This window comes from Erigeron canadensis, chromosome 7, assembly GCF_010389155.1.
Source record: "Erigeron canadensis isolate Cc75 chromosome 7, C_canadensis_v1, whole genome shotgun sequence".
NCBI lineage: Eukaryota > Viridiplantae > Streptophyta > Magnoliopsida > Asterales > Asteraceae > Erigeron > Erigeron canadensis.
The window spans coordinates 4,206,796-4,221,587 of record NC_057767.1 but is presented as its reverse complement, the minus strand read 5'-3'; the positions used below and the strand labels follow the sequence as shown (position 1 = coordinate 4,221,587).

At 35.9% G+C, this 14,792-nt stretch overlaps 3 protein-coding genes across 3 annotated transcripts; 1 reads left to right on the top strand and 2 right to left on the bottom strand.

The window, feature by feature from the left end:
* Nucleotides 1-1,273: 1,273 nt before the first annotated feature.
* LOC122608783 (protein FAR1-RELATED SEQUENCE 7-like) lies at nucleotides 1,274-2,991 on the bottom strand. The gene is made up of 3 exons (XM_043781868.1): nucleotides 2,898-2,991; nucleotides 2,691-2,783; nucleotides 1,274-2,595 (listed from the first exon to the last, which is right to left on the bottom strand). The coding sequence occupies exons 1-3, from the start codon at nucleotides 2,989-2,991 to the stop codon at nucleotides 1,274-1,276; spliced, it is 1,509 nt and encodes a 502-aa protein (XP_043637803.1).
* Nucleotides 2,992-3,225: 234 nt separating this feature from the next.
* Nucleotides 3,226-7,888, top strand: LOC122607616 (TITAN-like protein). Its single transcript, XM_043780629.1, has 7 exons — nucleotides 3,226-3,686; nucleotides 4,991-5,117; nucleotides 5,271-5,577; nucleotides 5,680-5,720; nucleotides 5,944-6,004; nucleotides 6,548-6,969; nucleotides 7,609-7,888. Exons 1-7 carry the CDS (start codon nucleotides 3,367-3,369, stop codon nucleotides 7,627-7,629), a joined length of 1,299 nt encoding a protein of 432 aa, XP_043636564.1. The 5' UTR covers nucleotides 3,226-3,366; the 3' UTR covers nucleotides 7,630-7,888.
* An 831-nt stretch (nucleotides 7,889-8,719) lies between these two features.
* LOC122608782 (F-box protein CPR1-like) lies at nucleotides 8,720-9,871 on the bottom strand. The gene has a single exon (XM_043781867.1). The coding sequence runs from the start codon at nucleotides 9,869-9,871 to the stop codon at nucleotides 8,720-8,722; it is 1,152 nt and encodes a 383-aa protein (XP_043637802.1).
* Nucleotides 9,872-14,792: the final 4,921 nt, after the last annotated feature.

The window sequence follows — 14,792 nt, the reverse complement described above, 5'->3', positions numbered from 1 at the left end:
CCTTCTATGAGTCCCACATTTAAATTATGACTTTTATAGTGGATATCGACTAGCCGACTACTATTTACTGAGAAATTTATTTCATAAACATCATATAAATATCATATATAAAACCATCAACACCATCATGTACTTTAGATAGTCAAATTCCAAAAGAAGTTAAGAACATAAACAAGTATCAGTGATCACCATCATGTACTTCATTTCAAAACCATAAAACCATCATGTACTAATCAGCAGCATCACCATCTCGTAAGTGATTATTAGCAGGCCTATCACCATCTCGTAATTCATCCATCTTAAGAAGAAAGGAGAAATCGCAATTAGAAACAATACATGTGATTTAAGGTTTTGATATATGAAATGGGTATACCTTTTTCTGTTGACACCGGGTAGAGTTATGACCCTTTCCTCTACAATAGCCACATCTTTTCTTTTTCTTCTCATCCATAGACAATTCTATACTAGATTTTTGCCTTGTGGCTACCTTCGGACGCCCTTTCGTCTTCACACGATTTATAGGATCAGACGCAAGTAAGCGTTGTGGCATGTCCATCTGGTTGGCAATTGGTATTGTAGAATTACTTCCAGAAATCATCCCAGCTTGACTGTTCTTTCTTCTATGTTGCTCTTCAAGAAAACCATCAAAGAATGCATCAAGCTTTTCAATTTGAGACGGGGATCTCGACCATCTTCAATGACTTTGTTAAACTTTGCTCTAATAGACCATAAATTCATGAAACTAACTTCATTACTAGCATCAGAGCTAACACTCTTCTTTTTCGTTCCAATACTTCCAACCTTGTAAGCTGCGTTCATAGTCCATCTTGGTGATATGTAGTGATCGGGAATGGAAGTTAACAACTTTTTCTTCGTAATATAGAGAATATGTTTGCACAAATAACCAGATGTCTCAAATCTTGCACACGAACAAGAAGCATAAAACGGGGAACCAACCTTACATTCAACCGTTTTCCAACCTTCTTTATTACCTACTAAGTAACCAACTCGATATGTGACCAACTTGTCATCTTTGCATATTTTTTCATGACCACAATCAAAACTAGCCTTCCATTCTTTTTTGAAGATCTCATAGATATTTCGAGTATAACATTTTGCTGCCATTACTTCAATCGGATGGTCACTATGCAATGTCGGTTGTGAGTCTACTGTTCTGAAATCTTCATCTTCTTCCGCCATTCTTCGCGAACTCACAACCTTGTCATATTGCACTACAAATTCATTTAACATTGTTTTAGAGTTCACATAATCATCAAAAAAATGAATGAATGCTTTCACTTCGCCCGCTAGTTGTCATTCCAGCAAAAAATGTTTCTTTGAGATATGCTTTAACCCAAAAACGACGTAACTTATACATCTTTCCCAACCAAGTATCATCATCTATGTTATATTTCTCCTTTAAAACTTCCCAGCCTGCTTCAAAATCACTAATATTTTGGCTTTTTACCCACTTATTGTAGGTATCTTTAAAATCAAAAAATCGAGAGCGTAATGGTTGAAGGTGCTCTATAACATGCTTTCTAATATGCCAAGCGCAAAATCGATGCCTTGAGTTGGGGAACACCTTTTGAATTGCTTTACCCATAGCCATATCTTGGTCGGTAATGATAGAAATAGGTGGACAATCATACATGCATTCTAGAAAATTTTTGAACAACCATGTAAATGTCACCTCGGTTTCATTTTCTAACAATGCTGCTCCAAACAAAATAGTTTGACCATGGTGGTTAACCCCAACAAACGGAGCAAATGGCAAGCCAAATGTATTCGTCTTGTAAGTTACATCAAAAACAACAACATCACCAAACTGGTTATAAGCGGATCTTGATCGGCCATCAGCCCAAAACACACTTTTAAATGTCCCATCGGTGTTCAAATCTATTGCAAAATAAAAATCTTTATCCACCTTAGCTTTCTCTTGAAAATGCATAATAATTCCATGACACTCTTTGCCTAAGTTGAATTTCCTTTCTTCACCAACAATAGCAGAACACTGAATTCGTGTTAGTTTGTCCTCTAGATTACCCTTATATGCATTCACTATTTTCGTGATTGCACTAGGTATGATGCCTTGTTGTGACATCAATTTTACAAGATCCTTACATTCTTTGGAACGATGAAAGACCTTGTGAGACCACTGTCTTGGTACCTGTGACAGATTATCCAAAGGATGATTGTGTTCATCCTCAAACTTGTCCACAACCCACTTTCCTTGCTCTGACAGAGTCACTTGTATCATCGCCTTACACCCTGTACGCCTAATACAACGTGGTTTTACATTGTCTGTTGTTTGCTTTCTACACTTGAAACCCTGTTTGTTACACACAAATATGTGTCGGTATATTTCCTTTGTGCCCGAGTGCTTATTGTGGTAATGCTTTCGGATACCAAAACCTTTAGACAGACCATACTCGTTATAGAAATTATAAGCATCTTCTGCATCATTAAATTTTTCCCCGATTATACAGCCCTCAAAAGATTGATTGAAAACATCGTTTGGATCGGTTTCATTATCCTCATGTGAAAGATGTCCGTCTATGTCGACAAAATATTGTGTTTCATCATTTATCTCACCTGATTAAACCAAATATAATCAAATTTACCTAAAAATACAACAAGTGAAGCACAAAACAACTAAGAATAGAACATGACGTGGATAAGTAAAATACCCGTTTCAATGATTTCTTCCTCATCATGAACTATATATCCATTTTTGTCGATGTCATCAATCAATGTAGGTTCACTGGTACTATTTATTGCATCTGATCAAAATCAAAATTTACCTAGTTGTAACAATATTATTAAGTAGAAGTACGTAATTTACAATTAAGAGTATCCTTAGTTCAAGTATAAAAAAATTGTTATTTAGATCAAACCTGAATGTATGAGCTCTTCTCCAATGATTGGATCATCTATTCTTGAATTAATATCATTACAGCAATCCTCGCCAAAATCAAATAAAAAAACCATTCTTTTAACTACTGGAAATGATTAGTTGTATTTGGAATCAGAGAGGAATGAAAGTCACATATGTTAGGGAGGAATATAAGAAGTTTTCTTTGATTTTGGCGGCTAATGATAAGTTACTTTGGCGCCTAATGATTTTAGCGGGCTTGAAAAGAAAATGGGCTTAAAAAAAAATGACTAAACAGCATATAAATATTTGCTGTTAACCGTATTTATGTTATTCCCAAATAAAAAAGCTAAAAGCTAAATCCATTACGAAACAAATAAAACCGTATCACTGACGGAAACCCGACCCGTAATTCCTCACCGGAGCTCTCCTCCTCTCCCTTCCTTTTGTTTACCCAATTCAAACAACAACAACTTTCCTCCCTCACAAAAATGGAAGAAAGAAACCCTAACCCTAAAAATATCTTTAAAAATAAAAAAATAAATAATAATAATAATAGTAGTAAAAATTATGAATTCTGTAATGTATGCAAATTAAATCATAACGTAGGTCGTCGTCGTCACAATTACTTTCCAAATCATATAAAATCTTTATCTAATTTCTTATCCCGATTTCAATCCAAGCTTTCTGAGATTCGTATTTACATAAAAAACCCTAAATTAATTGTTAATGCTTCGGATATTAATAACAAGAGCTTTTGGTGTGTGTTTTGTGAGTGTGACGTCACTGAATTTGGCACCTCTTTTGTTCGGTGAGCACCTTATTATTATTTTTCATTATTATTATTATTTATTTGTTGAAATTGTGATAAATTTTAGGATTTATCTGACGTAAACGATGAACGTAGACGGTGATCGGAGTTAAAACTTTTGATGCTAGATTAAGTTAAGGAAATCGATTTGAAATGTATGATCCTTATAGTATTTGTTTCGAGAAACTTGATTGTTGAATGTTGAGAGAGTAACGTAAAGATGAAATGTAAAATGTTGAGAGAGTAACGTAAAGATGAAATGTAAGGCTACCGAGAGATAATCGTAATGATTTGATTTTAGATGGTAACGTGGAAGGTGAAAAGCGTTGAAATGTGTATCGTTCTTTGTCTACTATTTTTTGTTTGAGAATTTGATTGTTGAGAGATGAATTTCAAATGTTTATTGTGAAAAGAGTTTGATTGTTGAGTGATGATTATAACCTAATGATCGATTTTTGATGTTAACTTAGACTGGTGGAAATAGCTGAAATGTGTGTGATCCTTTGTGAAAACTTGATTATTGAGAGATTAACCTAACGATTGGTTTTTGATCGTAAGTTAGAAGATGGAAAGTTTTAGGAATGTGTTAACCTTTTTAATGGCACTCTGTTGAGAACTTTGGAGATTAAACTAACTACTAATTTTTCACGGTAAAAAGTATTAGCAATGCGTTATCCTCCCGACACTCCTTTACGAGTTTGATTATTTGGATGTTGAAAATTGTTTGAAATGTGTCATCCTAGTAGCATTGTTTTAATTACTAGATAGAGATTATAAGCTAGCCATTCTTTTTTGTTGGTACCTTAGACGATGAAAAAATGTTGAAACTCTATCAACCGATACATCGATGGACATATTGAAGCACATCTTCTGGTGACGGCTTGTTTTATTCTCATATAATTGCTTATGTTGTCGCTGTGTAGCGTTGTGGTGATTGTAAAGGGATCTTAGTATTTAAATGAACTCATTCATATATTAGACCGGTGCAGACATTAAAATCAATACTACATCTTCTGTTTATAGGTTCTGCTTATTTATAATTTGTGTAGCATTTTGATTATTGCTGATGTAGTTGAGCTTTTATATTAAACTTCGGGACATTTGGCGGGTGTATGGAAGTGACTCTGAAGTTTTCAAGCAGTTTGCTTGTTTGGCCATGTGATTAGTTAGGGTCTAAATGAGCACTTGCATAATGCACATCCAAATGTTCTTGTGTTTTTATGCTAGTTGAAAGTTGTTGATGAAGAATATTGCATGTAGAATGCATTTGAAGTTGAGTGATTTCCCTGTTATTGTTTTGTCAGTGAGAAAGCTATCGGTCATCTTGCAAGTGCAGATCACTTGAAAAACTTGAAACATTTTATGTGGAAGTATGGTGGTGGAATGGATCGAGTTGATCATTTTCGGGTTTCTGAAGCGGATCTTGCAAAGGTATTGTTTTTTGTGAAACTCTGATGCTAAATCTGTGTTTGTTATATAAGCTTTATTACAGAAACCAGCTTGCATTCTCTCCATTTTAGAGCCGCAAATAATAATTCAGGCATTTTACTAATTTACTGAAGACATCTATGCGTCTTCTTGCAGTATGAAATGAAGTGCATAGCAATAAAGAGAGAAGGCGGTGGTGAACAATCCCGAGGACTGCTAATTGGACCTTCATATGATATCCACAATGAACTGAAATTTGATTATGTAGATAACTTAGAAAAAAATTGTATCGACTCTCATATCATAACTTTCCCAAATGGTGTTTTACCTTTACAAAATCATACAAATGAGAATTATCAGGTATCTTATTCAGATCGCTCTGGAGGTGCAGCAACCAACCCTCCATATGATTTTAAATCATTGCCGTTGACTTCAGATGCAAAGCCTTCAAATAATTTACGAGGTGATTATTTGCCCATAGTGCAAAGTTGATACTTTTATGACAAAGATTGGCACATTTTTCAAATTACTTATTGGTTATTGTGTTACTACTCAGGTAAATCAGGCAGGGGTGGCTCAGCTGAAGGTTATCATCACAATGGACTGGTATGTCTCTAATCAGTAGTACCTGTTATGCTAGTGCCATTAGAGTGGTCTTATCATAGTGAATTGTTTAGGATTCATTAAGATTTGGGAATGTATTATTAAATATTTGGCGAAGTTTCCTCGGACCTGACTTTTATTGCATTTATCATTCGACTTTTGACCTATTCAGTCTCTTTTCTGCTCATTCTTTGTGATCATTTACTTGCATATACTAATATCATAGGGGAAGAGATGGCAGGTATATGCAGAGGAAAGTGAAGCTAATGGGGAGGGTAGCTCAGCAGGTATACTTCATAACTTCACTAGTACTAATAAAAAAAAAATTCTTCATATGTAGACAATTTTTGTCATATATCTACATGGATTCTATAAGGACCATAACCATAAGTGGTAGTTTTGTCCATTAAATGTAGTTAGATCTCAGTTTCTGTGAACCAAACACGATAGAGTTCCTGTTGACAGATTTCAGAGAACATTGTAGAACCAAACACACCCTTAAGGGGTCGTTTAGTTTATATTTTAAGGGAATTTAATGTATTGGAATTTGGATTTCCTTCCTTGTCATTTCTGGTTAACATTGGGAAATTCCAAATTCCATTCCATCAAATTCCTTTCATTTCTATGAACCACACGGCCCCTTAATGTTTGCTTTCTTCCTGTCCAATAGTTCTTCCATTGAATATTCTGAGAGTCACACTGTCAGAAGCAACAATGTTTTTACTTTTTTATGCATTTCAATTTTCAAGCAGCAGTGGTGGCAATTTTGATACATTATGAGTAAACAGGTTCATAACTTGAAATTCTTTGTCTGATGCATTGTCTCACAGGTTTGCAGAAGCTCACTCGAATATCTTCCACAATTCATGAAGTGGATGCAGGAAATGTACATTCTGGAGCACCCCCTCCTTGGTTTGATACAACTAGTGGAATCTATCCCGATCTTCCCCTGAAACCCGTACATGGAATGGATCCTGTTAAAGTTAAAACCATAAAGTCAAAATTAAATCCTAAAAGGGTTGGAGCTGCTTGGGCTGAAAAAAGAAAGATGGAGATGGAAATGGAGAGAAGAGGGGAGTTGCCTGTCAATAGATTTGACGCAAACTGGCTGCCCAACTTTGGTAGAGTCTGGCAATCAGGGAGCAGAAAAGACTCCCGGAAAGAATTTGAGGTGGAGGCGAATAAACCTGTCATGGATGAAATTCAGTCTGATTCATCATTCCAGTTACAACCTTATATAAGCAAGAGAATGGTAAGCTTATAAAGTTGAGTTTCTTTAGTTTTGTGGGTTGGGCAAGCTGGGTAATGTGTAAAAAAGGGTTTTGGGTTGAAACATGTCATTTTTTTGTTGGGGGCTGAAGCAGCCCGGTACCCACTGACATATCTCTGTCAATTTCTAATAAATTGTTGATGCTTTAATTATGATTTATGAAAATACTATTACAATTATAATCTTATACTCTAGATAAACGGTTATAAAGGACCTTCATACGTATACAGTGAGCACTCTCTATGTTTACACCATCCTTTTTATAAAAACCGAAAAAATTCTTTAGTATTTTTCTTTGGAGGGTGTGCAAGTGCATGCCCTCATTGGTTTATAAGTCTGCCCCTGCCTTCAATTATTGAAGGTAGTGTGCCTTTTTTAGTAGACTTTTGGTGACTCACAAATCTCACGGCCCATTTTGCATATATCCCTTATAAATAGATTAATTGATCATGCCTGTTTGATTCGTTATAGATAAAACATAGGTTGAATCAACCCATTTTTAACTAAATGGGTTGAAAGTTCCACTTCTTGATCAAATCTTGATAGGAAGTTTTATTGTGGTTATATTGTCTGAGTTTTTTAAGTGTCATTTTGTTCTTATCTTTGGTGTATGATTTGCAGCGCCTAGAATCGGAAAGATGATGCTTTTGATTATAGCCATAACAAGTTATGCAAATGGTGTCAAAGCCATGATATTATGATCTCTTGCATCAAAAGATAGAACTTGTGCAACCTGTTCTATCGCCACCACACAGAGGGATGCTAATGAGATTAAAGCCATGTATCATGATTGCTAGCATCAAAAGATAGAACTTGCATGGGTGTTTTCTCAGCTGGTTATGTAAATGTTACACTTTTGTATAGGTTTCGTAATCAATTAATTGTTTTAAGTTGAAGCTCATGTTACGTTTCCATGGCATTCGACACCTTGCAATTGGCATTTTCACCCACTCAAAATGAATAGGTCGATTTTCAAGCTATGTTTTATTATTAGCAGATCTCGAGGAAAATGATCAAATGGGTTAAAAGTCTCCTTAGATCTAATTATATACTGGCATAAAACTAGTTATGGTTTTTCAAATTACACCGCTTGTCTCTATTTTTGTTCTGTAGTATATGATCACACGCCTTACTGTTTTGTCTAAATCTGATCACATTTATTGACCATGTATAACCACAAATTATGAATGATTTCTTAACATCACATTAGACGGCCTCTCAAATGCTTCAGTTGCCGCGTCCTAGAAACATCAATCTTGTTAAGATATAAGAGCTTCCAAACAGCTGCGAAACAGCTTCCGAAAATGAAATAACTCCCAAACACCACCCCGAAAACGGAGCAAGTCCCAAACAGCACCAAACCAGCATAGCAATTAGTTGGTGCTCATAGGCAAAAAAAAAATAATAATATAAAATAAAAATATATAATATAAAAAATAACATTTGTGGGAAATCTAGCTATAAGGCGTTAGGGTGGGGTATAAGAATCATCTAATGTGTGGCAGGATGGTTTGATAATTTTAACCAAATTAAATACAGAATATGTTGAGCAAAAACAAAATTCATATCCAAACCAAAAATACAAAATTCAGATTGACTTCCACACAGATATCTCAATAGAAATATGACATGTGGAAATACCGATCCCTGCATTAAAGAAAGCAAAATCAAACAAATAAGCAGATCACTAGATTCATTCAAAGGGAAACTTAACCTAGCTAGCTAGAAGATGTTAATCAGCTGAGCAAACATCTGACAGTGAAACGAGGGTCTCTAGGTACTCGATGCCATGTATTGCTTGACCAGGATTTATCGAAACGTCCGTCAATGTATACAAATTCTCTGATGTGTCGTAGATATGAAGTTTTTTTCCACAACTCATAACAATCCTTCCGCTATCCAATATGCAAACAAAATGGTGATAACCAACATCAAATGTACACCTCAGCGACCATGAGTTCTGGTCCCCTTGTTCATTATTCATCACCCAAAGGTTACACTCGATATAGTTAATGCTCCTGTTCAACAAGCAAAGACATCCGTGTATGGTACCTAAACATGAGCGAACAGCATACAGTCGATGTCCAATATACGATCTTTGGAAAGGTAAATGTATTTCCGAAAGTACCATCTTTCCAACATCGAGGACAATCAGTTTGTCCATATTATTACGAATCCAATATAAAAATCCATTTAGAAACGTACCCACAGCGTTCTCAAACTCAATGTCTTTGATATTGATCATGTCTTGTACTACTGGCTTGCTCCACGTAAACGTTTTGAGACTGAAGATCTCACAAACACCGCCGTGTCGCTCGTTGTACTCTCTAAACCTAACTATTTTCAAGTCATCTGGGGTTGCACTACCAAACCCAAATCCGTATGCATAGTTTGTGTAGTGCGGAAACGGAGAAAAGTCATCCCAATAAATGGAGCGCTTACACCACCCACAATTTGAGTTAGTCGGAAGTAGCTTGTACTCACGGGTAAGCGGATTGCATAGCATCAAATCACCTTCGCAATAAGGCGGAGGTAGTCTTGATGATGCACCCACGCTATCATAATATTGCAAAAGCACTATACCATTGATTGTTCCAAGAACTCTGACCTCATGATATAATTTAGTAATCCCCCAATATTGATAAGGAGAACAAAGGTTAAGCATCGAATTATGAGCCGGGTTATTGTCATCTACAAGATTAAGCAGCTTACAGTCTATGACGTAGATCATTCGACGTGCTCTCGACTTCATCATAAAGTAAGGATCTTTAATCAAATTGTTCCAATGTTTCGATACACGTCTGCACCTTAGCAATGACTTCGCGTCAAGTCGAGCAAGTATATTGTCAAGTATGAGATCGGATATTTTATCATCGGCAGCCATATGTATATATGTATCAAATATAACAACATGCATATATGCATCAATCAGTGTGTATATATATATATATGGATCGAAGGCAGTTATGTATAAAAAGAAAGAATAAACGGAGACCGCTATCTGTCGTACGTTAGGGAAAAGAAACAAGGATTATCAAGTTTTTAAGTTTATATAAACGAAGAATTAGTACAGAAATTTGGAAGGTAATGTTCTTTTGTGCCTTGAGCTTAACGCAAAAGTCAAAGACTTCGAATCTTCTTCTTGTGTTCTTTGTTGTATTTCGTTTTGGCCGGTAAAACACAAAAAACGGTAAAACACAAAAAAGACATAATGACCATTGATCCGGCGATACGTGGCGGGTATTGATTGGTGACACAATTCATATCCCTGTCCCTAAAAATGGCGTCCCCATAAACAAAGAATTTTTTTTTTTTAAATGGACTTTGTTGGAGAGTATTCTTAGGGAAAAAGAATCAAAGTGGTACTGGTCTCAAAATTCTTACCCGCATCCGGTTTTGCCACTACCGGTCTCGGTTATTCGAACCGAAGTGCATCTTGTCAGCTTTGCAGGTGGATAGGACATGCTACATCGGTGTTCAAAGAGAGAGACCGAGACCAGTAGTGGTAATACCGGTCTCACCATTTATATATATTAATTTCGAACGCAGATGGTCGTTTACTATTTACCATCTTCCTCTTCCTCAAATAATCATAGCTTCATTTTATACTTCATTTTCTCAAATGGCACGTCAATCATTTTTTGGTGGTGGTGCATACCCAAATATCACTAGTGCTGGAGCTAGAAACTCCATTAGGCCTCACATGGTTGATGATAACAAGGATAAATCGGACGTGGCAGCTATAATTGGTCGTTTAAGTGAGAGAATGTCAGCCTATGAGGCCGAAATTGCAGAACGTAACACAGTAGCATACCCCACTAAAATAGACAGGAGGTACTTGATGTACCTGCAGTTGAAGGTCCAATGGATGGAACTAACCATTAACAATCTTACTCATGCTAAGTCCTCAATAACGAAGACGATTGAAGAAGCGAGTAGGTTTGAACCCGAATTTCACCCGGTTGGTAGTAGGCCTGAAGGTTACGTGACTGACCCGGGAGAGGAATATGCTACACAAGACCCCGAAATTGCAGAGCTTGGCTATGAGTACACTGAATACATTCACCGTAATGATGGTGATAGTGACGTGTCCTCTTCTTATTCTCAATTTGGTTTGCCATATTTTGGCTAAAATAATGATTGTAACTTTTAATTATTAGAATTTATTTAATTGTTTCGGTTTTAAATAAAGTAAGTTGTTTTATTAGTTTTTAATGTTGTTTTATATGTTTTTGATTATAAAGTGACAAGGATATCTAATAAGAAACCAAACATAAAATTGATATTCAAAGTTACCATGTTACAAGAAAACACCTAGGAATTCAGAAAAATGGATAAAAACAACACACAATAATGGATACAATAAAAACAATATAGAGACAGGATTATTGCCATATTCAAAGTTGAGTGCATGTTTTCCTATTATGACCCAATCCGTTGCAAATGCCACATCTAGCTTGTTGTCTTGATGTTGAAGATCTATTGGTAGACTCTCATCTATCTCGTTCCGATAACATCTGATGCGTCACCTTACAATAAGCTCAGAGAAGTATCCACCACCAACACGACCAAGAAAGTTCCAAATGTTAATCATGGAAACAAAAACATGTGGATTTTCATACCCAAGAGATTGACACACTTGACCAAGGTTATCAATTATGGTAAAACTTGATCCTGAAGCCAATACCAAAGAAAAATACATTAACAAGAAAGCGGCTTTCGCCAACGCTTGCATCAGAGTAAAATCTTCTCCTCTTCGCGCGTACGTGGACCTTTTTTGCGCTTCACCCTGACAGCTCCATCAGCTGCAGCTTTCACTAAATTTCGCCTTCAAATTGTTCATTCTTTTTTGCCTTTCATTAGCTGGAAGCAAGTCTACTTGTGAACCTTCTCGTCTTCTACCTCACTCATTAACATTTGTTTGTCTTCATTTAGAAGGATTTCCTCGACATGATTCTCAGATCTAGAAGACAAGATGAAAAAAACAAAAGACTTGTGAGCCAAGTGATCGTCATGATAGAAAAATTAGTTAACTAAATCTAGGGTGGTCCAAAACATAATAAATTATACTCCGCGTAGTCTGTATTAAACAATTTAGTCATTTTTAAGTGTCAGCCCAATCCAATATGAATTGATTTTCAGCCCAATAAACTATAACCTAACCGACACCAAAACCCTGTTATAAATTATACTCGTATACTATATAGTATGGGGGTGTTTGGCCTAGCTTTTGATTTTTGGCTTATGCTTTTTTGCTTATGCTTCTATTTCATAAGCTTATAAGCATTTTTATGGTGTTTGGGTTAGCTTTTGTTATATAAGCTGATAAGCTTTTTTTGGGTGTTTGCCTAGTTTTTTTTAAATTAGCTTATGTTGATAAAATGACCAAAAATGACATACTTATATATAATCACATAACTTATAAGTCTATGTGTTTGCTTTTTATTTAAGAGTCATAACAATAACTTTGAATAAATTTATATTTATAATAACTTAAACTTTTATAATATTCCAAAGTCTGTATACATATACATATACATATACAACAATAATAATAATAAAGAAGAATAGTAATTGTAAAGATCGAAGGATGTAGATGCTGTGCTACTTTCTTTATAGATATTGATAGGGATGAGCAAAAAAACCGTTGACCCGCGCCCGACCCGGAACCGGCCCGAAGCCCTAACGGGCCGGGCCACGGGTCAGGCTTTTGGTGTTTTCACGGGCCACGGGTTGGACGGGTCGGGCCGGGCCGAGTCGGGTGAAGGCAAAAACCGAAAAAGTGTGGAGGAAAGCCGTGACCTGACCCGACCCGTGTCTTCACGGGCCGGGTCACAGTTCAGGTTTTCATGCTCTTGCGGGTCGCGGGTCGGGCCGGGTTTCGACCCGTGCTCATCCCTAGATATTGACTTTGATAGCATATACAATAATTTGATATTAATTGAAGATGAAGAAAAGTTACCTGATAGGAAAAGAAAGAGGACAGGCGATGGGGAGGAAATGAGGAATAATGAGTGAGGGCAAAAAAGGGATGTACTTGTAGAGGGGGAAAAAAAATGAGTGACTTATCTTTAAAAACCAATGTTCCAATAGCTTTTATAAAATGGCTTTTATAAGCTTAAAAGCCACAAGCCAAAAATCAAAACAAAACACTAAAGAAGCTTTTATTCTCTAACATAGGCAAAAAAGCCATAAGCCTTAAAAAAAAAGCTAGGCCAAACACCCTCTATATATGCATATACTCGATTTGATTAATGATCGATGCGTAAACTCATGCAGCATATATGATGAATATTCCATCTGATATCATCACTCAAATTCGTGGGTGGATTTAGGTGCGTTTCAAAGGATTGGCTGTCTCTACTTACCCAAACCGAATTCATCAAAACCCATCCAAATGCCACTAACCGATGGTAAGTTTTTGTATTCACACCCGTTAAGTTAAATCCAACTAAATTGTGAATTTCATGATCTTTCGTATTATTTGTTTCATGATGTTTACTTTATTGGATTTCTTCATTGGTTTGGTACGAAGAAAGATACAAACCATTCAAGGGTACTTATTGTTTAATTTTTAGTTTAGTGGATGAGTGTTTGCGAAGTCCCATTTCCCAATTATTGTAATGACACGAGGAATTGCAAACTTATTGTCCTTGGTGGAAAGCTTATGTGATGCCTGATGACGAAAGGTTGCGCAATTTGAAATTTGAGGTTTGGTTGATGAATGAGTACGGTGTTAAAGAATCTTGGATTAAGATTCGACATGATATATCTGATGATGACTTTTGCATAATGAACTCCATTATTTTTTTTATGACAATGGCAAAATTTTGGTGGCCATAGCAGGTCATATGATTTCGAGAAAAGAATTCTAGGTAAAAACGTTTGTATTTGGAGTCATAGGTTCTGGTTTTTTGGTAGTTATGCTGAAAGTCTTGTTTCACCAAAAAGAAAGGATATAACTGATGCAGAACAAATCCTTCAATGTCATATATGTTTCTTTTGTTGTGGTGGACTTTAAGTTGCTTGATATGATATTTGAGAATGGAAGAACTGAATATGATAATGTACATTACTATGAAAGATTCCACATGAATGAATCTGACTGAAAAGAATATAATTTTGATTTTGTGAGAAGCTAATTTTGGATCCTATGATTTTTTAATCTATCTACATTAGATGGGTGGGTTGGTACTTTGTAACCAGTCAGACCGGGTTTGTGTTGGAATGGGCAACACCGGATTTACTCCGAAAAACTTTTTCCTGCATATATATATATATATAGACACACACACACACGTAAGAAACTATCTAAATCTTTTGTTATAAAAGCTTTTTAGAAGGTTCTATGCATAGTTGCAACCTTTTGGCTACTATCAATATGTTTGTTTAGTTTCTTGAATCTATCTAAGAGTATTTTTTATTCATGTAATTTCAGCTATGCATTGTTGATTTTTGTGGCTGAATGATGTTTTCAGCTAATGTTTTTAATACATGGGTCGAGTTTTGTGACTTCATTAGAGCTTGTCTTTTTACAAATTATTAGTCTTTGTTGATGAGGACTTTGGGCTATCTCATTAGTGTTATTCTTGATCAAATGATCTCTCCCTGTGTTTTAGTATAAGGCTATAAGCTTATTCTCTTTGATGGTGAATTTATGTGTGTTTTCAGACTTATAACCAATACAGTGATGACATGGAGATGGTATGTGCAGTACTATGTGCTGGGCTGTATGCCTGTATCCAAAACTCGTTCAATGCAAAAGAAGAGGAAAACGAACAGCCCTTTATACCAAAGACATTGGG